We start from the raw sequence: 20,111 nt of genomic DNA, 5'->3' as shown, positions 1-20,111 counted from the left end.
TTCAATTCCTGGTCAGGGAACTAGGATCCCACATGCCCCGTGGCACAGGCAAAAAAAAAAGGGGGGGGGGAGATGAAATGTATTGTTTTCAAGAATAATAAAAATAAATGGGGAGTTGAAAACGTTTTTTAATAGGAGTGTCACTACATTCTTTAAATTAACAACAAAAGTTTGTTGTAATGATATATCAGCTGATAACTTGATTAGGTCATCCTACAGTTTTGTTGAAAGTAAATTATTGGAAATATCTAGGCTTATGAGAGAATTATTATCTAGTCATTAGAGTCATGTTTCCATACCACACCTACACCAATATTTCCAACTGTCTTTTTCATTAATGTTCCTAAGGTTTTTATAATTGGGGACATATATCATAATAAGATTTCTGGTGGGTAACAGGTGTGCTTTCTTTTAAGTGGAAGAATAGTTATTACTGGGAAGACAGGGAAGAAGAAATTTTAGGAAACAGACTTTTCCTAAAAATCCAAAAATTGATTTCCTTAGATGTATCATTGAAGGAATATTCCAGAAAGTAGCCCCCAGGATTATGCTTATCCCAATTTGCAGAACACTGAACTAGAGTTCAAAACGCAAAACAAAAAAGGGAAGGAGATACAAGAAATTAGTCTTTTCTGGTTTACACTATAACTTGAATGTCAGGCTTCACATGTAACATTTTATGCTGTGCTTTTTTTCATGAATGATGCTTCAGACTTCAATGAGAAAATTATTAATAGTTTTTAATGTTACAGGTGTTCCTTGGAAAAATGCTTAACATTGTGTTCTGAAAAACAATAAAGTAACAGGTGAATGCTGCGGTTATTAAGATAGTGTTAAAACCCTAGTCTGTTTCTTTAATATCTTTACTGTCTGATATTAATAATTTTCAAGGGCATGGGCCTATGATCATAGTGTGGGATGGAGAGGAAAGTTAAACACCGATGTATTATATTATGTGAAGATTTGCTGATGGTAATGTAGTAAATGGTGTTACTTCTCTTTGTTTAGCTGTGTTCATGCTACAAAAATGTAGTTTTAGACTCTTTGGTTCTATTAGGTACCACTGTGCATCATTTAACTCCAAAGAGGAAAGTGAGATTTAATTAGCTAAGGCACATATCTCTTTAAGTTTTTCCTTTTTTGCTTGGGTGCAAATTTAGTATAAAACCATTCATACTATTATTTGTTTACTTTGCATTATTGCAATGACTAACACCAGAGGACCATATAAATCACCACTTTAATCAAGCAAAATAACTTTTAACTTAATTAACTGGAAAATAAAGGAACAGTATTGGTGTGAATATTGATGATAACTGAAATGTAAGATTTAAAAGGAAAAAAAAAGATTTGAAAGATCTTAAAGGTAGACACAATTAACACAAACCCATTGTGTGAATACAATTGTATAATGGCTACATTTGATAATAAAATTCTCCTGTTTAAAGAATAATAATTTAATCAATATGCCTTTTCTCTAAGAGTATGTGATTATCCAAGAAGAATGGTAGAAAAAGAGGATGAGCACTAAAAAAGTCTTTGATGGTGATGGTTTGGAATATTAGAGGCCTGGTGTCTAGGAGGAAATATGAAGAATATCAAAATATTTTTGAAAACATTTGATATAATTCTGGTCTGCAAGCCTTTGTTCTAAACCCTGTATATCTTAGAGTGAAGCAGCTGAGTAAACTTCCAAATTAGAACATGCTGTTCCACACCCCTGGAATTGTCATAATTTTTAGCTGTGCAAACACCACATAAACAATTGCTTTTGGAAGAGCTAGAGTTATTTAGGTATAAAATCTAAATTTAAATGTTATGGCAGATGAGTCATATGCTTCCTACTGATACCCATCCTCCAAAAGACTGGTTAAACTCCATAAAACCAAACAAAACAAAAAGCTAGGCTCTACAATCTTTGTACCTTAAAAAGTTCTAATTTCTTGTTTTAAACATAAAAGTGGCCTTTTTAGAATATTTGAGTTGAAAGACAATTTTTCATGGGTCTCACATTTCAGCATGTCTCATGAGAAAAGACACTGATTTTGTTCCAGGCTGTCTTTCTAAGGATGTTCATATAACAAACAACCTTGGAAGACAGAGTGTCCCCTCTAGAGCAAAGTTTTGTTTACTATCCAGTAAATTAAAATGTCTCCCTCCAGGAGAAAAATCAGGCTGGCTTACTGTCTATTATAAAAGATTTGGGTTCCCTAAGTTTGGGGTTCCTCTCCTCTAAAATAACCCAGTCTATGTATAGGTGTCACCTGGCCTGGTTCATAATGCCCTGTGGGTATTGGGGCTTGGGGAATTTGTGCAAATACTGATAGTCTGGCTATTGCTATTGCTATGAATAATAAACTGTCCTTTGTCTCTGACCAAGGAGTCTTGTGTCTTTTGCCAAAATCCATGAAACTGAGGCTAACTTGTAAGCTTTCAAGTGGGCTCAAATATCAGCCAGTTTACAGTTCTTGAGAATTTGATTACTTGTGGCTATGGTATGATTTTTCTACAAAGATCTTTTATTGCTATTATTAACTTTAGACTTCCAGCTTACATCTGAGAGATTTAACGTGATTGTTAAGCCTGAGATAATCCATTGAAATATTTCTATAAGCTCTAACACTAATTAAGTAAACAAATTCCAGGCTCAGACTTCTACATATTTCTCTTAGGAAAACCAGGAAGGAATTGTCTCAAATCTTTTTTGGAAAGAGTTAAGTTCTAAAACATTCATTTACTAAACCAAGGTAGGAATTATTATCCCATGATATGACTAATCTCAATCTCTCTCTTTTTTTTTTTTTCCCCACTCCAGGGGAAATGTTGAATCTTGTATTTGGAGCAAATATGGAAATTTGGAAATGAATATTTTGGCTAACACCATACATTTTTTTAAATGGCCTTAATTTTAGTAAATTTAAAACATGAAACTTCTTTAGTCATCAAATGAATTAGAGGTGGCCACACATCCTCAATTGAGTAGTTTTACTCAGATATAACTTTTCGTCAAATGTGCATGGGGTTCCCCACAAACCACTTTTATTTCTGATGGCCTAGATATTGACACAGATTCATACTAGAGGAGATCAGGATATGTCAACCCTAGACTAGAGAGACAGCTCCCCTTCATCACAGAAGCTGAGAGAGTTCCAGAAACTTTTTTTGACTCATCTAACAAATATTTCTTGAGTCCCTATTGTGGGCCAGGCCCTAGGTTAGGCTCAAGGAAACAACAATGAACAAGCCAAAGTTTGTGTGCGCACAGGACACAGAGTCTAAATTAGTTGCACCAACTTAAAAGAATGGACAGTTGGGTGTTTCTCAACCTAAATCACACCTTTCACCTTTCACCAAAGACTCAGAACTTTCTGTAACACTTGTCTGATAACCTAGAAAGCTCTCTTGACTGTAGGTAATACAGAAATGAACCATATTTCAAGCAACACATGTATTTTCTTTAGTCTTGACCTAACTGGAATGGTGCATAGAAGGGAGGTGAGGAGGACCATGGCATCATAATTCAATATGTGGCTATGGAGCATCTGCTGTGTCTCCTGATGTGCCTTAAGCAAAATGACTGCTGGGGTCAGTGCTGGCCTTACCAAAACTATACATCTCTTGTCTAGACTATGGGCAGATATTTTAAAATAGCACTAATAACTAAGTGTATTGAGTCCATGCCACACACCAGGCAGTACACTAGGTACACGTCATACAAATGGCTTTGTTCAACCCCACAGTTACACTGTGAGGTGGATCAGGAAGCTGAAGCCTAGGGAGATGGATTGACCTGCCTGGAGTCCTACACTGTAGAGCTGTGATTCAAGGTCAGGCAGCCTAATGCCAAAGTGTACTCTGAATTCACAGACTCTGTTGTATAGCCTCCACAGGCTTTCTGCTCTTCTCCTAAACCTCCAAGCTCATGTCCCCCTTAAGGCCACTTGATGTTATCCCTGATCCTTCTTTATTTTTCTTCATCACTCTTACCTCCACCTAAATGTTGACACTTCTCTCCTCCTGAAGTTGTATTATACATGCATTCATTTTCTGGCTTATTGCCTGTTCCCACCACTAGCTCCACTGGAGCGAGGTGTGGCTCTCACTCATCCATCCCTGAATCACCAGCAATGGGTACCATTCCCAGTGGGCTGTGGTGAGCAATTCACACGTGCTGGACAAGTAAGTGCTCTCTCCTCTCTTCGTAATCACTCCAAGATGCTTTCTTGCTGGAACTCCTGCCTCTTTGGTAGAAGAGATTGGGGGAGGTGATTTGCTGTCACCTGTCATTCAGTCTTCAGTGTAAAGTTCTGCTTGAACTTGTGAATACAAAGGCAGTTAAAGGATAACAGTCATAGCCTCATCACAGAACTTAATATGTGACCTTGGACAAATTCCTTCCATCTGCTCTAATGAAAAGATATTAGTCATGAGATGGAAGAGGAGTTTAATTAATTTATGGACATAGGAATTTTTGGATTTAAAAAAAGCCCTAATCGGGCTTCCCTGGTGGCGTAGTGGTTGAGAGTCCGCCTGCCGATTCAGGGGACGTGGGTTCGTGCCCCGGTCCAGGAGGATCCCACATGCCGTGGAGCAGCTGGGCCCATGAGCCATGGCCACTGAGCTTGTGCGTCCGGAGCCTGTGCTCTGCAGCGGGAGAGGCCACAACAGTGAGAGGCCTGCGAACCCCCCAAAAAAAAATTTTTTAAAAAGCCCTAATAATTGTTTTTTTAATTAATTTATTTATTTTTATTATTTATTTTTTATACAGCAGGTTCTTATCTATTTTATACATATTAGTGTGTACATGTCAATCCCAATCCCCCAATTCATCCCTCCACCACCCCACTCCCCTGCTTTCCCCACTTGGTGTCCATACGTTTGTTCTCTACATCTGTCTCTATTTCTGCCTTGCAAACCAGGTCATCTGTACCATTCTTCTAGATTCCACATATATGCATTAATATACGTATTTGTTTTTCTGTTTCTGACTTACTTCACTCTGTATGACAGACTCTAGGTCCATCCACGTCTCTACAAATGACCCAATTTCATTCCCTTTTATAAAAGTCCTAATAATTGTTGTAAAAAGAACAGTCACACACATTCTTCTGAGTTACAGAGACTGTTCTAAGGAGGGCAGCTACACAAGTATTACCTCAGATGAACTCATGAAATAATAACTTTATGCCTTGGGCTTGGGCTTGGGCTCATCTTTGCTTTATTTTTGAAGCCCAAGAAGAAGAGAAATCGTTATGTGGCTCTATATCCTCATAATGTCAGGACTTTTTGGTTCTACCCTGAAGCTTGAACCACAATAAAAAAGTGTCCAGTTATTAGAAGGAGGTAAAATGATCAGGACCACCCCAGAAAGACTGGAAAGTCAAGTTAAGATTTTGAACATATTTTAAAGTGAGAGATGAGGCGTGGAAAATGGAATGTTTCATAAAAATCTCCAATAAAAGCTGTGGGGTATATATTGTGATTTTTATTTGATGGAAGAGTTTTGGTATTATTTACAGAGAAATGGAGGGCAGAGATTCTTAACCTCAGGCTATGAAATCCTTCAGCAGGCTAGTGAAGCCTACAGATTCCTTCATAGAATAATATTTTAAATGTATAAAATAAAATATATGAGATTACTTGGTACCAAATTTATGCCCCCTCCTGAATTCTAGATTCCAGGGTACCCCTATTATTCTAAAATCAGGAAAACAGATGACCAGAAAGGAAAATGATGTAAGGCATACACTTTAACCTAAAAATAGAAATACTTTTTGACAAGAGAAACTATGTTGTGATCTAATACAATGAAGGAATGTTGTTCTAAGCCAACACATATTTGAAAAGATTTAATAAAGATGATTTAATCTTGCTTTGGAACAGCAAGTACTTTTCCCTTTATGCCCCTATTTACACAAAGGATTTGCTTCTATTACAAGTAATAAACTCTCTAAATGAAATACCTGAGCAATAATCACATCAGGTTAATAAGTTTTATAATGCATTCATGATCTGGTATGAAAATTTGCTCTTAATAAATATCTTCTTTAAATTCCAAATGGTTCATGCCAATGCTCTAGAATACAATTTTGGTGACTGAATTGGAATTCTTATGGTGTGTTTTCTTTAGAAAATACAAAATGAACTGCAGCATGAATATAAACAGAAATGGCTAACTCATAGCAAGAAAAAAAAAAGGACAATTATTCAGATCTCTTTTAAAAACCCTAAGAGAATTGACAGTCTCAAGCCACCCATGTGAATTAACTGCTTGTTTTCCTTAGAGGGAATGTTTGGGATTCTGTCTCTGACTGCTTGCCTTCTACCCTCAGGCGTGAATATCCGGATCAGTGCTTGGAACAGCAATTACAAGTTGAAGAAACAATGAGATGAAGGGTTATTTCCTTTTCCCAAACCCAAACCTCCTTCAAACTGAGATTCTCCATCTCATTAGCATTGCTTTTGTTCTAAGAAATGCTCAAAAAGACTCTCTTCTCCATGTGAAAGCAAAATATCTGGGACTACTTTTAGATACTCTGTGTCTAAAAGTAGGAATTAGTGAAATTCTCAAATAACTCTTTATGACCTGACAAAGTGCCCTAAATGCCTCCAACTACTTATTTCTGAGCACTGCTAACTCTCCTGCATCTTTTCCTAGAGGCAAAAACAGAAAGAGATTTTTAAAACTCACACCACAGTTGAGACAGAAGGGAAGGCGGCAAGGCACAACCTTTAAAAGAATGACATAGCTGTTGAGGATATGACAAAAACTGGTTAGAACAGATTATGTCCAAGATGGTGGAAGATTTGACTTCCAGAAGACCTTGAGCCTCATTATAAGTTCATTATAATACATTAGCATATGCTAAATGACATACACACAGGCACCACGACAGTTCCAAAGCCAACCATTAAAAGCCAAAAAGTGGGCCGTGGCCCAATTCCTGGAAATCTCTGCCCCTTCCCCAAAATAGTTGGAATAATCCTCCCACTTGTTAGCCTATGAAATTACCCAGCTCATAAAAACTAACTACCCCATATTTCCAGGGCTCTCGCCTTCTGAGATGGCCCATGCTCTGTCTGTGGAGTGTGTATCTCCCTAAATAAACCTGTTTTCCCACTTAACTTTCAGGGTAGAGTCCTCTTGCCTGCCCTCTTGTATTCTTCACAAGCGTCCTATATTAATAAATCTCCTTGCCTATCACTTCGCTTCTCACTGAATTCCTTCTGTGCTGAGACGTAAAGAACCTGAGGTCCATTAAATCCTGTGACCAGGTGTGTGGTTTCAGCTGGGAGACTGTGGGTTTGAGTCCCCGCCTAAGCCAGAAATTTTGGGTTCAAGTCCCAACTGAAGTGCAGCTGGATTCGAGTCCCACCTGAAGGAGTGAGATTAGAACATTGTGGGTTCGAGTCTCAAACTGAGGTGTGTGGTTTCAAAGTGATGGATTGTTTTGCAAAAACATGATGGTTTCAGAAGGAACAGGAGCTTCTGTGGCAACCTAGTGTTCCCAGCTTTCCTGGTACTTAGCCTACCCACTAGATAGCTTGACACAGATAAAGATGCACGCTGCAATATTTTTCCTGTATATTCACCTTAGTTTTAAAGTTCTTCTTTCCCTCTCCTCCTTAGAAACATAAAGGTACCCCAGCGTGGTTTTCAAACAGATATATACAGTGCTGACTTAAAGGGACAGAAGGAAAAAATGTGAGATGTCATGTCTTCCCTCAAAGAGCTTACAATCCAGTAACCACATTCTGGTTAATAAACCAAACAAGCATACCAAAGCAGTACACTATATCATTAAGGACTAAGTTGTATTATCACGTGGTAACTTCCATTTATATCACACACTATAACACCCAAAACACTTGCACACTCTGTGAGATCGGACAGGTATTATTATGCCCAATTCATGGATTTAGAGAGAGCTTCAGAGAAAATAAATGACTTAAAAACATATAACTAGTAGGCAGAAGAACTGAGATTAGAACCTAGATTTTGTGATTTTAAATTCAGGCTCTTTGTAGCCCAGAACTGAACTAGTCTACACTAGAAATAACTAGTAGTTCATACAAATAAAGACCTTAAAGAAATGGAGTGAATTCATAAAAGAGATAAGACTTTCACTGAGCTTTCAAGATAGGAGGGACTTGGGTAGAGTAGGGGGGAAGGAAAAGAGGCCACAACAAATGATTTCTCTCTCTTGACCTGGCTGGGGAGCGACGGGGAAAAAAAAAATGCCCAGAGGGGCAAAGCATTGCCTCATGTCACAACGCCAGGGGGCATCATTCTCTTTATATCCCATGTGGAATCTATATGTGTTTCTATATGAATGGTAGCCCTGAAAGAAAACTCCACAGACTACGATGTAAATGGTGTCCCTTGGAGTTATGCAGACACTCTGAGGGAGTTGGGTGGGATGATGGAGGACCTTGAAAATCACACATCTTTTCCCTCCAGGATGAGTGATATAGTCGTAGAAAGAGCATGGAATTAGGCTTCAGATGTCCCGAGTTCTAGTCCTAACTCTGTGTGATCTCAATCTCTGAGAGTTTCTTGTTTCTTTTCTCTAAAGGAAAACGTAGGACTAGATCATTTCTAATCTTCTTTTCATCTTGAAAGGCATTTGATTCTTCTGATATGGAAGAAAGTAGGAAGCCATGGAAGATTTGTGGTGACACGGGAAACATGATTACTTAGGGAATACTGGTATGGAGGATGGTTGGGTGTGGGAAAGGCCTAGAAGGGGAAAGAACCACAGGAAGGGTCTCCCAGTAATCTAGGGATGAGACTGAAAGGGGTAGACTAGGATGGCAGAAATGGTAAGGAAAAATGAACACAGGAACCCTTTGTGAGGGAAAATCCAAGAGCATTTATTTAGTCATTGACTGGATTGGGAAACGGGCCCAGAATGTCAGACCTGAGTGACTGGCAGAGTGACTACCCCATGGAAAAGAAAGACAAGTCCCCTTGACATGAGGGGAATAAGAATTCAGCCTCAGCTTCTTTGTGTTCAGCTGACAGTGAAGCATCAAAATGGAAAAGTTCAGCACTCATTGGGAAAAAGGGAACAAGAAGTCACGTGAGGCAATGGAACTGGAGATACGTGACAGTGGTCAGCTCAAGGGAGACAATTAACATTCCTGAGAAAATAAATATGAAAGCTTTTATAATGCATTAGCAAAAGAGTGTTTTTTAGTTTTATAGCTAAAGAAACAAAAGCCAAGAGAGAGTAATGAAATGACCTCATGGCTTCTTTAGAACTAGATGGAATGGAAGCTAGTCATATAGTTTAACAAGTAATGTTTTAATTAAAAGAAATAAATGTCTATCACAGAAACTGAAGACAGAATACAGAGACTTTGACCTTCTGAAATATTTCTTTCCAGATTCACATCTATTCTCTTAGTCAATTTTATCACTCTGGCCATTTTGTACTGTGTCAGTTTAGCTAAGCTGGAACTGCATTTCCTTCCCTGTGTAGTTCTGGGTAAGGGTTGCCCAGAAGAGAAGTTTGCCTGAGACTTGGAAGGCCAAAGTGACACTCAGCCCTGTGCTTCGGGGGTTGGTGCCCTGGACATCAGTGCAGGTTGTACACATTGTTTTGATCTGCTGGTTCTCCTTGTTGGCATGGGGAGCAGCCAGTGCACCCAGATCTCCTCCTCCAACTTCTCCAAGTACCAGGCCAGGCACATGGACAGGGCTCTGTGGAGAAGGATATCAGTTTTTCTGCAGGTGGCCTGCGTCATCAGAGTTGACATGGTGAGAGACAGATGTGGGTTCCAGGTTCTTCTTATGGATTCCAGTTTGCCCTAGCAAGGTCCCTTGTCTTTGCTGCCCCCTGCTCTGCATCCAGTTTTTCCTCCCACCTGCACTGCTGACCTGCAGAGACTTCAGGCTGCAACCAGATGCAGAAGCCACAGGCTTCACAGACTCCACCCGCTTTTCTTTGAGGCCCTGATTAGTGACTTTCTCCTTTGCCTCTAACTGTCCCCTACCAGACCTTTGCTTGCTCAGCAGCTCTCACAATTATGCGATGTCTAATCCCTGTAGAAGATTCCTTATCTCATATCACTCACAGCAGTTCTGCTTTTCTGCTAGAACTGCTCATACTGTCTTCTCATCCAGGCCTTTCAATATCTAGCCTCCCTTTAATTGACTGTACTTTGTGCATTTCACTTATTCTCAAGGGATCATTAGCTATCAGAAAAGGGTGATAAAATTTTAAACTTCATCTTAATATCTCTAAATAGTCATCACGATAGACTGGGAACCAATATTAAACCATGGCGTCTGGGGACATTATCTATAGGCTTCTGGTGCCTGGGCTGGAAGCCTCCACAGCACCCAGAACTACCCACTTCCAGTTGTTAACAGAAAGAAAGAAACTGCTATCTTAAGTCACTGTTATTTTGGTCTTTGTTATAGCTGAGCTTGAATTCCAACCAATATACACACTAAACATTATCTTAATCAAGTTTAGTTATTCAAGTAAATGCACATCAAAAACTTCTGCATTCTCATCATTATTTTCCTTCTCTTTTATCCTGTAGCTCAGCCTTATAAAAACTGTACATGCTCGCTTAGCTAGCAGAGCTTCAGAAAAAGAGAGACTGTCTCTATCCTGCATAAAATGCAGTGGCCCATTAATAGCCTCATGTGATGGACAATAATACACTATTTTCATTCATTCTTATTTATAATATATCTTCAAGGAGAGGACTGAACTGACAATTAACAGTTACTATCAAGACCAACACAGTTCTGCCTATTCTTGTCTTGGCCATTTCAGAAGACAAGAGATGTTTTCATGAGAGCAAGTCACTTAACTTCTCTGAGATTCAGTGTCATCATTTATAAAATTTGGTGAATACTTTTCTTCCCAGGCTTGTTGTGAAGGTAAAATGAAGTACTCCAAAATATGTAAAAACTCCTTAGAGCAGTATTTGACATAATAGGTGCCAATAAATATTTAGCTGAATCTAAAGCTTAAATTATGTATTTTTAAAACTTAGTATAAAATACTATTTAAGGAATTCTAGAAGGTAAATAACAAATAGCCTCCAATAATTGTTTCCAAAATCAGATTGAGCTTCCTGAAAAGGGGAACTCTTGATCTAATACAATAAAGTATCAAATGGTATGTGAGCGACGGAGGATTTCCTGTACTTTTCAAAGTTACCCAAAAACTAAAGAGAAGAAGAGTATCATGAGCTCGGGAGGACTCTTACCATGAATAGGTTGGCTCTGGAAGTTTAAGATCAATGTCTCTCATATTATAATGTGTGTTATGTCATAACCTCTGCCAACCTGAGAGGTTCTCTGAATGAAAACAAAGAGGTCATCCTTTTCTTAATTGATCTGTGATATTTCAAAAGATTGGATCAAGAAAACTGATGCAAAAAAGAAATATTTTTAGTTTTATGATGAATATATAGGGAAAAAAAGATGCCAGCAAAGGGAATCAATGGAACAATAAATACCACCTGAAGTTTATCAAGTAAGCAAACCTTATTGATATAGAAAGGTTCACAGACAAGGTTAAGTTGATTCCTTGGTACAAGGTAGCACTCATATCTTGCTCTTCTAATAGACTTTAAAGAGTTTCTGAAAAGAACAATTTTAAAAAGGTGCTTCCTCAAATTTCATTAACTTTATGTATCAGAGTGGCCACATAAGTATTGTTATTGCTGCATGTTATGGCTCCCCAAAATTCATATGTTGAAACCCTAATACCCAATGTGATGACATTTAGAGATGGGGCCTTTGGGAAGTAATTAGGTCATGAGGGTGAAGCCTCCATGGTGGAATTAGTGCCATTATGAGAAGAGACACAAAAGATCTAGTTACTTTTATCTTCTCTCTCTCTCTCTCTCTCTCTCTCTCTCTCTCTCTCTCTCTCTCTCTCTCTCTCTCTCTCTCTCTCTGTCCCATACAGCAAAAAGTCTGCCTCTACAAACCAGGAAGAGAGCCCTACCAAGAACTGAATCTCCTAGCACCTTGATCTTGAACTTCCCAGTCTCCAGACTGTGAGAAATAAATGTTTGTTCTCTAAGCCATGGCAACCCAAACTGATTAAAACAAGTGTCTCACAGGTGCACACCCAGGATAATTGAATCTTGAAAGAATGGTAGAAGCCTGTTTCCAGGAAACTATTCGTTAATGATGTTTATCATTTTCAGTCTTAAGAAGCAGGGTCAGGGTCCAGGAACAGTTCAGAGAGAGCAGAGGTTGATGGTATTGTAGCATTTCCTCTATCTGCCCATGCACAATCCCTTATGGGGAAATCTGTCTACTCATAGTGCAAAAGGAAGGGCCATCTTCTGGACATCAGTGCTTTAGATCATGTAATCCAATCTAGCCATAGCTGCTTAGACTAAAACAACCCCTTATGACCTGGCACAGCAAAAAGCAGTGTACATCAGATTCCCTCTATGGAATTTGAATGAAGCAGTATCTAGAGACTGATCTCACATAGACATAGGAGTAGAAACTAAAAGATGAGGAAGCAGAGTTGAAGGAGAGGATGTATCTGCCATGTGAAAGTCCAGTTATTAATTAACAGATTAAGCAGGCCACACCTGCTGGTTGCTGACCAGAAAGAAGCAGACACAGGGAGCATAGCTCAATCCATTCAACCAAAATCTCCTTGAAGACAGGGACAGTATCTGCCTTGTTCATTACTATTTCCCTAATATTGAGCATAGTTCCTGGCTATTAAAACAATTAGTCACTGGGTACATATCATTTGAATGAAGAGTTAAGAGTGGATCACTAGGACAAGCCTCTCCAGAAACACTGTCCAGCGTCTGGCACCAGAAACCTGCAAGCGTTCATGAGATTCCTTCTCCTTCAACACAGTCTATGTCTTCTCATTATTCTTGAACCTCCAGCACTTCCCTTTACGGGAGCAAATTTGTCTGCTCCTTGATCATTGTAAACAAAAGCTTCAATATCAACTCTGTAAGAGAGGAAAGGAAGGAGGAAGAAAGGGAGAGAGATGGAGAGGAATGAGAGTGGGAGGGAGAGGTGACAGGTAGGAGTTGAGGGTGGTAGAGAGAGACTACCCTTGATTTTTAAGCACATCATTTTCTAGTGAGGCGTAAAAAAGAGCCTTCACAACTTCCCTACAGAGAGGTTTAGACTTTGGATGTGAGGCTAAAAGAAGAAAGAACTGCAACTAACAACCTATTCTAGCAAACTCGAGTTTGCTTAAGAGAAGTGATTAAACTTTGTCACTGCAATAGACTGACTATATCAAACAAAACAACCTTGTAGCTACCTCCCTGTAGATTGTTTGTACTATGTTCAATGGGAATGCATTGACTCCCATTCTCATGTTTAATAGACAAAGTAAAGTGCCCCAGGAGGTTACTCTAGCAATCAAATATGCTTCAATAATGCATTATCCTTCCCATAATAATTCCTTCTTAATTCCCTTCTTCTTCTTTATGACTGGAATGCATCTACTCTTGTGTCTGTAAGAAAATCTAAACACAATTTTTTTTCCTTGCACCTATGAAGAAAGTAGAGAATGATATAGAAGACAATGTCCCAGTAAACTTTGTTTTCATAAAACAATATATTCTCTTGAGCAACAAATATCTTTCAAGGTCTAATTCATTCCTAATCAACTGATATTAAAGTATCCTCATGTGACAGATAATGGGAAACGAATCCTTGGTTGAATACTAGTCCTGCGCATTTCACAAGGCAGATATAAGCCAACCATACTTTCCTCATTAGCAGAAACATCAGGTGGCCAATATCATCCCCATCTTCCTTCTAGTAGTTCCATGTATAAGGTACTATAGCAGTAGGATGCTCTGACAGGTCAAAGATAATATATAACATTCATAAGGGGAGAGAGGGAAGGAATAAAAAATAAAATACTTACTTGGTCCTAGACCAATTGAAAATGCAGCAACATAAACAAGCAAGCTGGCTAAGGACAGCCATTTCAAAAAAGCTGGGACGTCCGCAGCGTCTGTGATGATCTGGTATTCAGTTTGGCTTAGTCCAGCATTCGATACGGATGCCAAGGTCGTTTCTCCTCTCTTATCCAGGTCATTTCTCATGGGCCTTAGTGAGTTTCTGCTATAGGAAGCCATCCCTTTAAAGGATTCTCTAAGAGTGTCATTGCTGGCTGACAGGTTACCTGGTCCATAAAGCACAGACTCATCCAAAGACTGGTTGATAGGACTATGGTTTCTGCAGATATTGGTAAAGTTCATATGGATGTTGAGATTCACGATGCCCATGGTTACCAATGAAGCTGCCATCACAGAGGAGCCGACACAGAGGAGGGTTTTGCTCCCAACATGGTCTACAAGCAGGGTGGCCGGGATGGTGCTGATGACCTTGACAACCCCAACCCCTGTGGAGGCGAGGCTGGCTGCCTCGTTGCTTTGGAAGCCAACGGACTTCAAAACAGTGGATGCATAGAATAATATGTTTGGCTGGCCAGTGATTTGTACAAAAAATACCAATGTTAAGCCTATCATGATTCGGGTCCTCATGTTGTCCTTTGAACGAAACAGATCCCCAAAACTATACTGATATTCATCTTTCAGGGAAGATTTTATCACAGTGAGTTCCTCCGTTGTATCGGAGATGGCTCTCAGCTTTCCGAGAACCTTGGTAGCAGCTTCCTCGTGTCCCTTCATCACCAGAAACCGAGGACTTGGAGGAAGAAAGTACATCGCAATCGCCTGCAAAACTCCCAAGGGAATAACAAGGCCGAACATGTATTTCCAGCCGTGGGAAACATTGGCAAACGCGTAATTTGAAATGTAGGCAAAAAGGATGCCGATGACAATCATCAGCTCGTTCAGCGACACAAGAAGGCCTCTCTTGTGTTGGGGGGCAATTTCTGCGATGTAGACACACGTGGCGATGGAAGAGAGCGAAATGGAAACCCCAATAGCAATGCGTCCCACTATGAGAGCCGCATAAGATAAACTGATGATCAAGACCAGGCTCCCAAGTCCAAGGAGGCAGGACGACAGGATGATGGCGGCCCTTCTTCCGCACCTGTCAATCAGGACCCCTCCAATGAGAGAGGCCAGTAGGGCCCCGATGAGGAGGGAGCTCACAACCATTTCCTGCTCGTGGCAGGTCAGGGCTAACAAGGTTCTTATCTGCAGAAGAGCCCCAGAGATGAGCCCAAGTTCATACCCCACCAGGAAGCCGCTGACAGCAGCCGTGACAGACGACAGGAGAGTAAACATACCGCAACCTACGAGCAGAGAGAAGAAACACGTCAGTTCTGAATTGTGTCTGATGGAAACTTAAGCTTGTCTAAGTACGTTTTTCATAGCACTGAGTATAAACACATATAATCATAGTCAAATAATACACTAACCAAAACATGATTAAAGAAGGAAAAATCCTTTTTCTTTCATTTTTGGGGCGGAGAGGGGTGGAGACATTTAGAAAGTTATTTCTTCTATTTGTGATGTGATGTTGGTTTTCGTTTTGAGCAGACAGATATGCGAGATAAGCAGATGACAGATGATGAGGACTGAACACACAACACGGTTTCATTCCTGCCTTGGTGTTGGATGAGAAATTCAGAGAGCGTGGCTCCTCGGGTCCCGCTGTCTAAGGCAAACCCTTGAGGGCAGGACAGAGAGCGAAGCAGCCTCCGGAAGGGCCCCAGTCTTCCCAGCGTGGAACCTGGGGCAAAATGCAGCACAGCCTCCAGGAAGCCTGCCCTCCGGTCTCCTTGGCCGCAATCGGGCCACTGCTGGCTTTTGCTGAAACACATGAGGGTGTTGGGGGAGGCCAGGATGTGAGCGCCTCCACGAATTCAGGGCTGGGTCAGAAAGAAGGAGGCGGAAGTAGGTGCAGGGAAAGGACCCGACAGCATCCATCACTCACTCTGAGGAAGGAGGAAGGGGCATGGGACAGGCGGAAGGAGAACTAAAGCGGCTTTATATTGTTCCATGCTTGTAGGGTTAACATCTGAGGGAAAATGGTGAAATGTTAAAAGGCATTACTTTTCGGTGGTAGGTACATAAGTGTTTGTTACATGTCTGTAACTTGTCATAACAGAAAGGATACAAAACAAAAAGACAAAGGCTTAGAGAAGAGTATCACAGGTCCAGGAAGCACTAGTTTCCAAGGCCTGAGCACAGAAAATCGCTCGTCCTGTTTTAGGAGCTATGAGATGCCAGGACGTCATGTCATGTATGGGGGCACAGCATGAGCTTGGGGAGGGAGGTGGGAGGGGGGATCAGTGAAAGTGCGTAGGTAGAGAGGGAACACTTCATGCAAGGCCTGGCAGGTCACAGTGACAACTTTTTATTGTATTCCCAATACAGTGGGGTCCATGCCCACTGACCAGTAAGAGGGAAGACACTCTGAGCTTCTTGCTGCTGTGTGGAGACTAGTTGTCAAAAGGCAAGACTGGTAGCAGGGGGTAGTTTGTCGCCTTAGTCTTGACAAGAGACGGTGCCAGCTTGCATTTGGGTGTGAGGAGTGGAACTGACGACAAGCAGACAGATTCAAGAGTTAATTTGGGGGTAAAAACAATGACACTTGCTCATGAATTGGTGTTGGAGGGTAAGGAAGTGGGTCAGAACCCAAGATGGCTCCCTGGTTTGAGCAGTCTGTTGGGTGGTTTTACAATATTGAGTACCCGGTATGCAGGCTTATGTACTATATGGGCCACAGGTGGACCTAGGGAAGAAGCAGAAGGGACCTGGCTATGGGCGGGGATGAAAGGAGAAGTGGAAACCAGAAGTTCCACATTAGATTTACTAAAACGGTTTACTTGTTTTACCTGTAAGCGTTCCGATTAAAATATCAGGTAGTGGATTGAGCCTACAGATTTGGAACTGAAGAGGTAAGTCAAGGCTGGAGAGATGTATTTGGGATCCAGCAGTGTGTATTTGGTATTTACAGCCACAGGGATGGGAGAGATCACTTGGGGAGACAGAATACAGGAACAAGAGAAGCAAGACGAGGACGAGGTCCTAGGGAATGCCAACATTTAGAAGAGGAGGCAAAAGCAAAGGCGATGGAGAAGCAGCAGAACGAGCTGTGTGTGAAATGGACTAGAAACGTGTGCTTGGACACACAATTATCACAGGCTGAGCTAAGGCTGATCAACTATGCCATTGCTGGAGTAGGAGGTGTGGTTTAAGAATGCCATTTAGCTTTGGTGAAAGGAGCAGCTCAGATAAAGGTAATCTGACATCCTTCCCACCACAAGTATCCAAGGTATTTTACATCTCTGGGATCCTGATGGCATGTGGAAAATGGGAGACTTCAAAAATAACATGTAAAAAGCATCAAATATTTAGATGGAGGAACAAATAAAAATGCAATAATCCACAATAAAATAAAATTGATGTATGAGCATTGTGAATACAAACCATCAAATTGAAACTACATCAGCAATTTAACCAGCTAATCAGAAAACAAATATTTAACATCATTACACAGCAAGCATCTTCCTAGTACTGGGAGATGTCTATAGATATGTACAGATATCTCTCTATATGTATCACAATGAAACAAAACAGAGGTGGTTCTTGCTCCCCAAGAAACTTAACACTCTAGTGATGTCTCTATTGTCTATTATTTATTATGTACTCTTTTAATTTTCACATGCAAAATGACTTTGAAGTACTTTCATGCTCTCAATTTCCACATATTCTTTTTGCCCACGTGATCTTAAAACCCTCAACAAAAAATTCTTCTACCACAGGTGATCTGAGTCAGATTCTCACATTTGCATAAGAATATCACGTTGCTCCGTATCTCTTCTTCTCACTGTTCTTTATACCTAAGTTTGATGTGCTGATTAGGGTGTGTGCTCTGGCAGTTGGTCTCCAATACTCAGGTTGGAGAAATAAGTGACTCTGGAGAATGAGGCACTTGAGAGGCAGGTTGAGTGAGGCACCCCAGAAGCAGTTTTAGAGGGACAGAGGGCGACATGGGGTACTGAGTCAAGGACACGGGGGAAGAGATGCCAGAGCTGTGTGAGTAGCAGAAGACAGTCTTTGCCACCTAAGCCTCCCTTAGTTTCCCCATTTTGTTGGATGGGAAATAGTGCCTCCTTAGAAAAAGAAAGACCCCTTGAGATACAAGAGTTCCTTCCTTTGATGCTCTATTATCCTACTTATTTTTAGTTTTACTTTTTTAAAATAAATAAATTTATTTATTTATTTTTGGCTATGTTGGGTCTTTGTTGCTGTGCACGGGTTTCCCTAGTTGCAGTGAGCGGGGGCTATTCTTCGTTGTGGTGCGCGGGCTTCTCATTGCAGTGGCTTCTCTTGTTGTGGAGCACGGAATCTAGGCACATGCGCTCAGTAGTTGTGGCTCGTGGGCTCTAGAGAGCAGGCTCAGTAGTTGTGGCACACGGGCTTAGTTGCTCCATAGCACGTGGGATCTTCCCGGACTAGGGCTCGAACCCGTGTCCCCTGCATTGGAAGGTGGATTCTTAACCACTGCTCCACCAGGGAAGCCCTCTCTTATCCTACTTTGGAGAGAGTTGAGGCAGTGGGTTAAGGAAGAAAGGGGATGGGGGGAGGGGTGCAAGTCCCAAAGCCAGCTTCTTGTGGTCTTGGGGAAATATCCCCTGACAGAAGAGAGACCTAGCTTTTTCTTCTGCTTTCTGGACTTAGCTTCATATGCCTAGTTCTTTTATTCAGGGTTCATAGGACTCTAACAGACTGGGATGTGTGCAAAGGGTCTGGAAACCATCCTGGTTTGTCAGTGTCCCTCTTGAGACCCAGCAGCTAGTACTGAGTATAATTCTTTAGAGATATAATAAAATTGTCTCCATATGAATAAAAAATTCTCTTTACAAAATTACAAGTTTTTAAAAATTATATATCACAGTATTATCTATCTATCTAGGCAATTTGCCTTCAAAAGCTTATACAGTTGCACTAGGACATTCTATGACCCTATACTCACATAGGTTGGGGGGAGGATACCAACACAGGTTATATGCTACAGAATTAAGCTATGGTCTTTACTGACTGAATTTTATTTGAAAGGTATGTCTTCCCCATTATATGCTTTAAGGGCTACTGACCCAAAATAGCTTCCCCACTCATCTCACGACTGCTGTTTATTACTGCTGAGGTTCCATTACAGTCCTCGGGCTGCCCATTTAGGATTTGGAATTCTAATTCAGTGTGGAAGGCTAGACCCTAGCACTTCCAAGATCTCAACCCTGTGACATCTTAGGACTTCCACCATGGGAAATTTTCCTGGTGCTATCTTACCATATAAATAAAATGAAGAAAGACATAGAGTGGGTTTTTCTTTTTCTGTGTCTACTTTTTGGTTGATGATGATAGAAGCAGGATGCTATCCTATGGATGCCAGAAAGTAGAGATGACTTTTCCAAGAAATCTGACAGAGAACAGGAGGAAAGAGAGAGAATGTCTGCCTAAACACGAATGGCAGAGTCTGGGGCAGCTGGGTGGACTGAGGAGAAGTAGCTAGCGCTACAGGAGAGAGGAGGGTGAGGAATCATAATTAGAGCCTTTTCAATAAACATCTAGCCCTGAAGCCAGTCCGCACTTAAAGTTCATGGTGAAGTTTACCATTCCTGGCCATTTGGATCATGGTCTTGATCCACGAGGGCCCTTCTTTGCATCCCAGCGTCCCCCCAAAGATGCCATAAGGAATTCTCAGGCTTTTGTGGACATCACAGAAGCAGAAACTATCTAGAAACTTGCAACTGGTACCCACAGGCTCCTGGGTCATGCCTACCCTCTGGGTCTGGCTGCTTTGTTAGACCAGCTGTGTTCCTTTTGATGCGCTGATAATTCCTTAGTAAGATAATAAAGTAAAACTGTTCCTATTGAAGATGTGATCACAACTCAGAGGCTTTATGCAAAAGAGCACTGAGACCCACATCCAGGGCACAAAGGACAGGCAAGCCCCACAGTCTAAGAGGCTGCAGCCGCTTTCACAATAGCTGCATTGTCTCCTGCTCACGGTGACTCAGAACCTCAGCTTTAACCGGCAAGCACATGAAACACTCCATTTCCCACAATATTTGAGTTTCTGCCCGCTTTCTGCTTTCCTTTCTCCCCCATGTGCCTATTGTAGCGTAGGTACATAATGGACACACAGCAAACAC

The 20,111-nt window shown here is 40.9% G+C and overlaps 1 protein-coding gene across 2 annotated transcripts in view; it reads right to left on the bottom strand.

Annotated features, from left to right (window-relative positions):
- SLC2A12 (solute carrier family 2 member 12) overlaps positions 1-20,111 on the bottom strand; it is a 60,623-nt gene that overhangs the window by 25,781 nt on the left and 14,731 nt on the right. For both annotated transcript variants that reach the window (XM_082633847.1, XM_082633848.1), the window contains exon 2: positions 13,899-15,239. In XM_082633847.1, the coding sequence (XP_082489973.1) occupies positions 13,899-15,239 (1,341 nt within the window). The remainder of the gene's footprint in view (positions 1-13,898; positions 15,240-20,111) is intronic.

Source organism: Mesoplodon mirus, assembly GCF_964341445.2.
Source record: "Mesoplodon mirus genome assembly, chromosome: 10".
NCBI classification, from domain to species: domain Eukaryota; kingdom Metazoa; phylum Chordata; class Mammalia; order Artiodactyla; family Ziphiidae; genus Mesoplodon; species Mesoplodon mirus.
The sequence above is the reverse complement of the archived record's forward strand: the minus strand, read 5'-3'. Positions and strand labels throughout refer to the sequence as shown.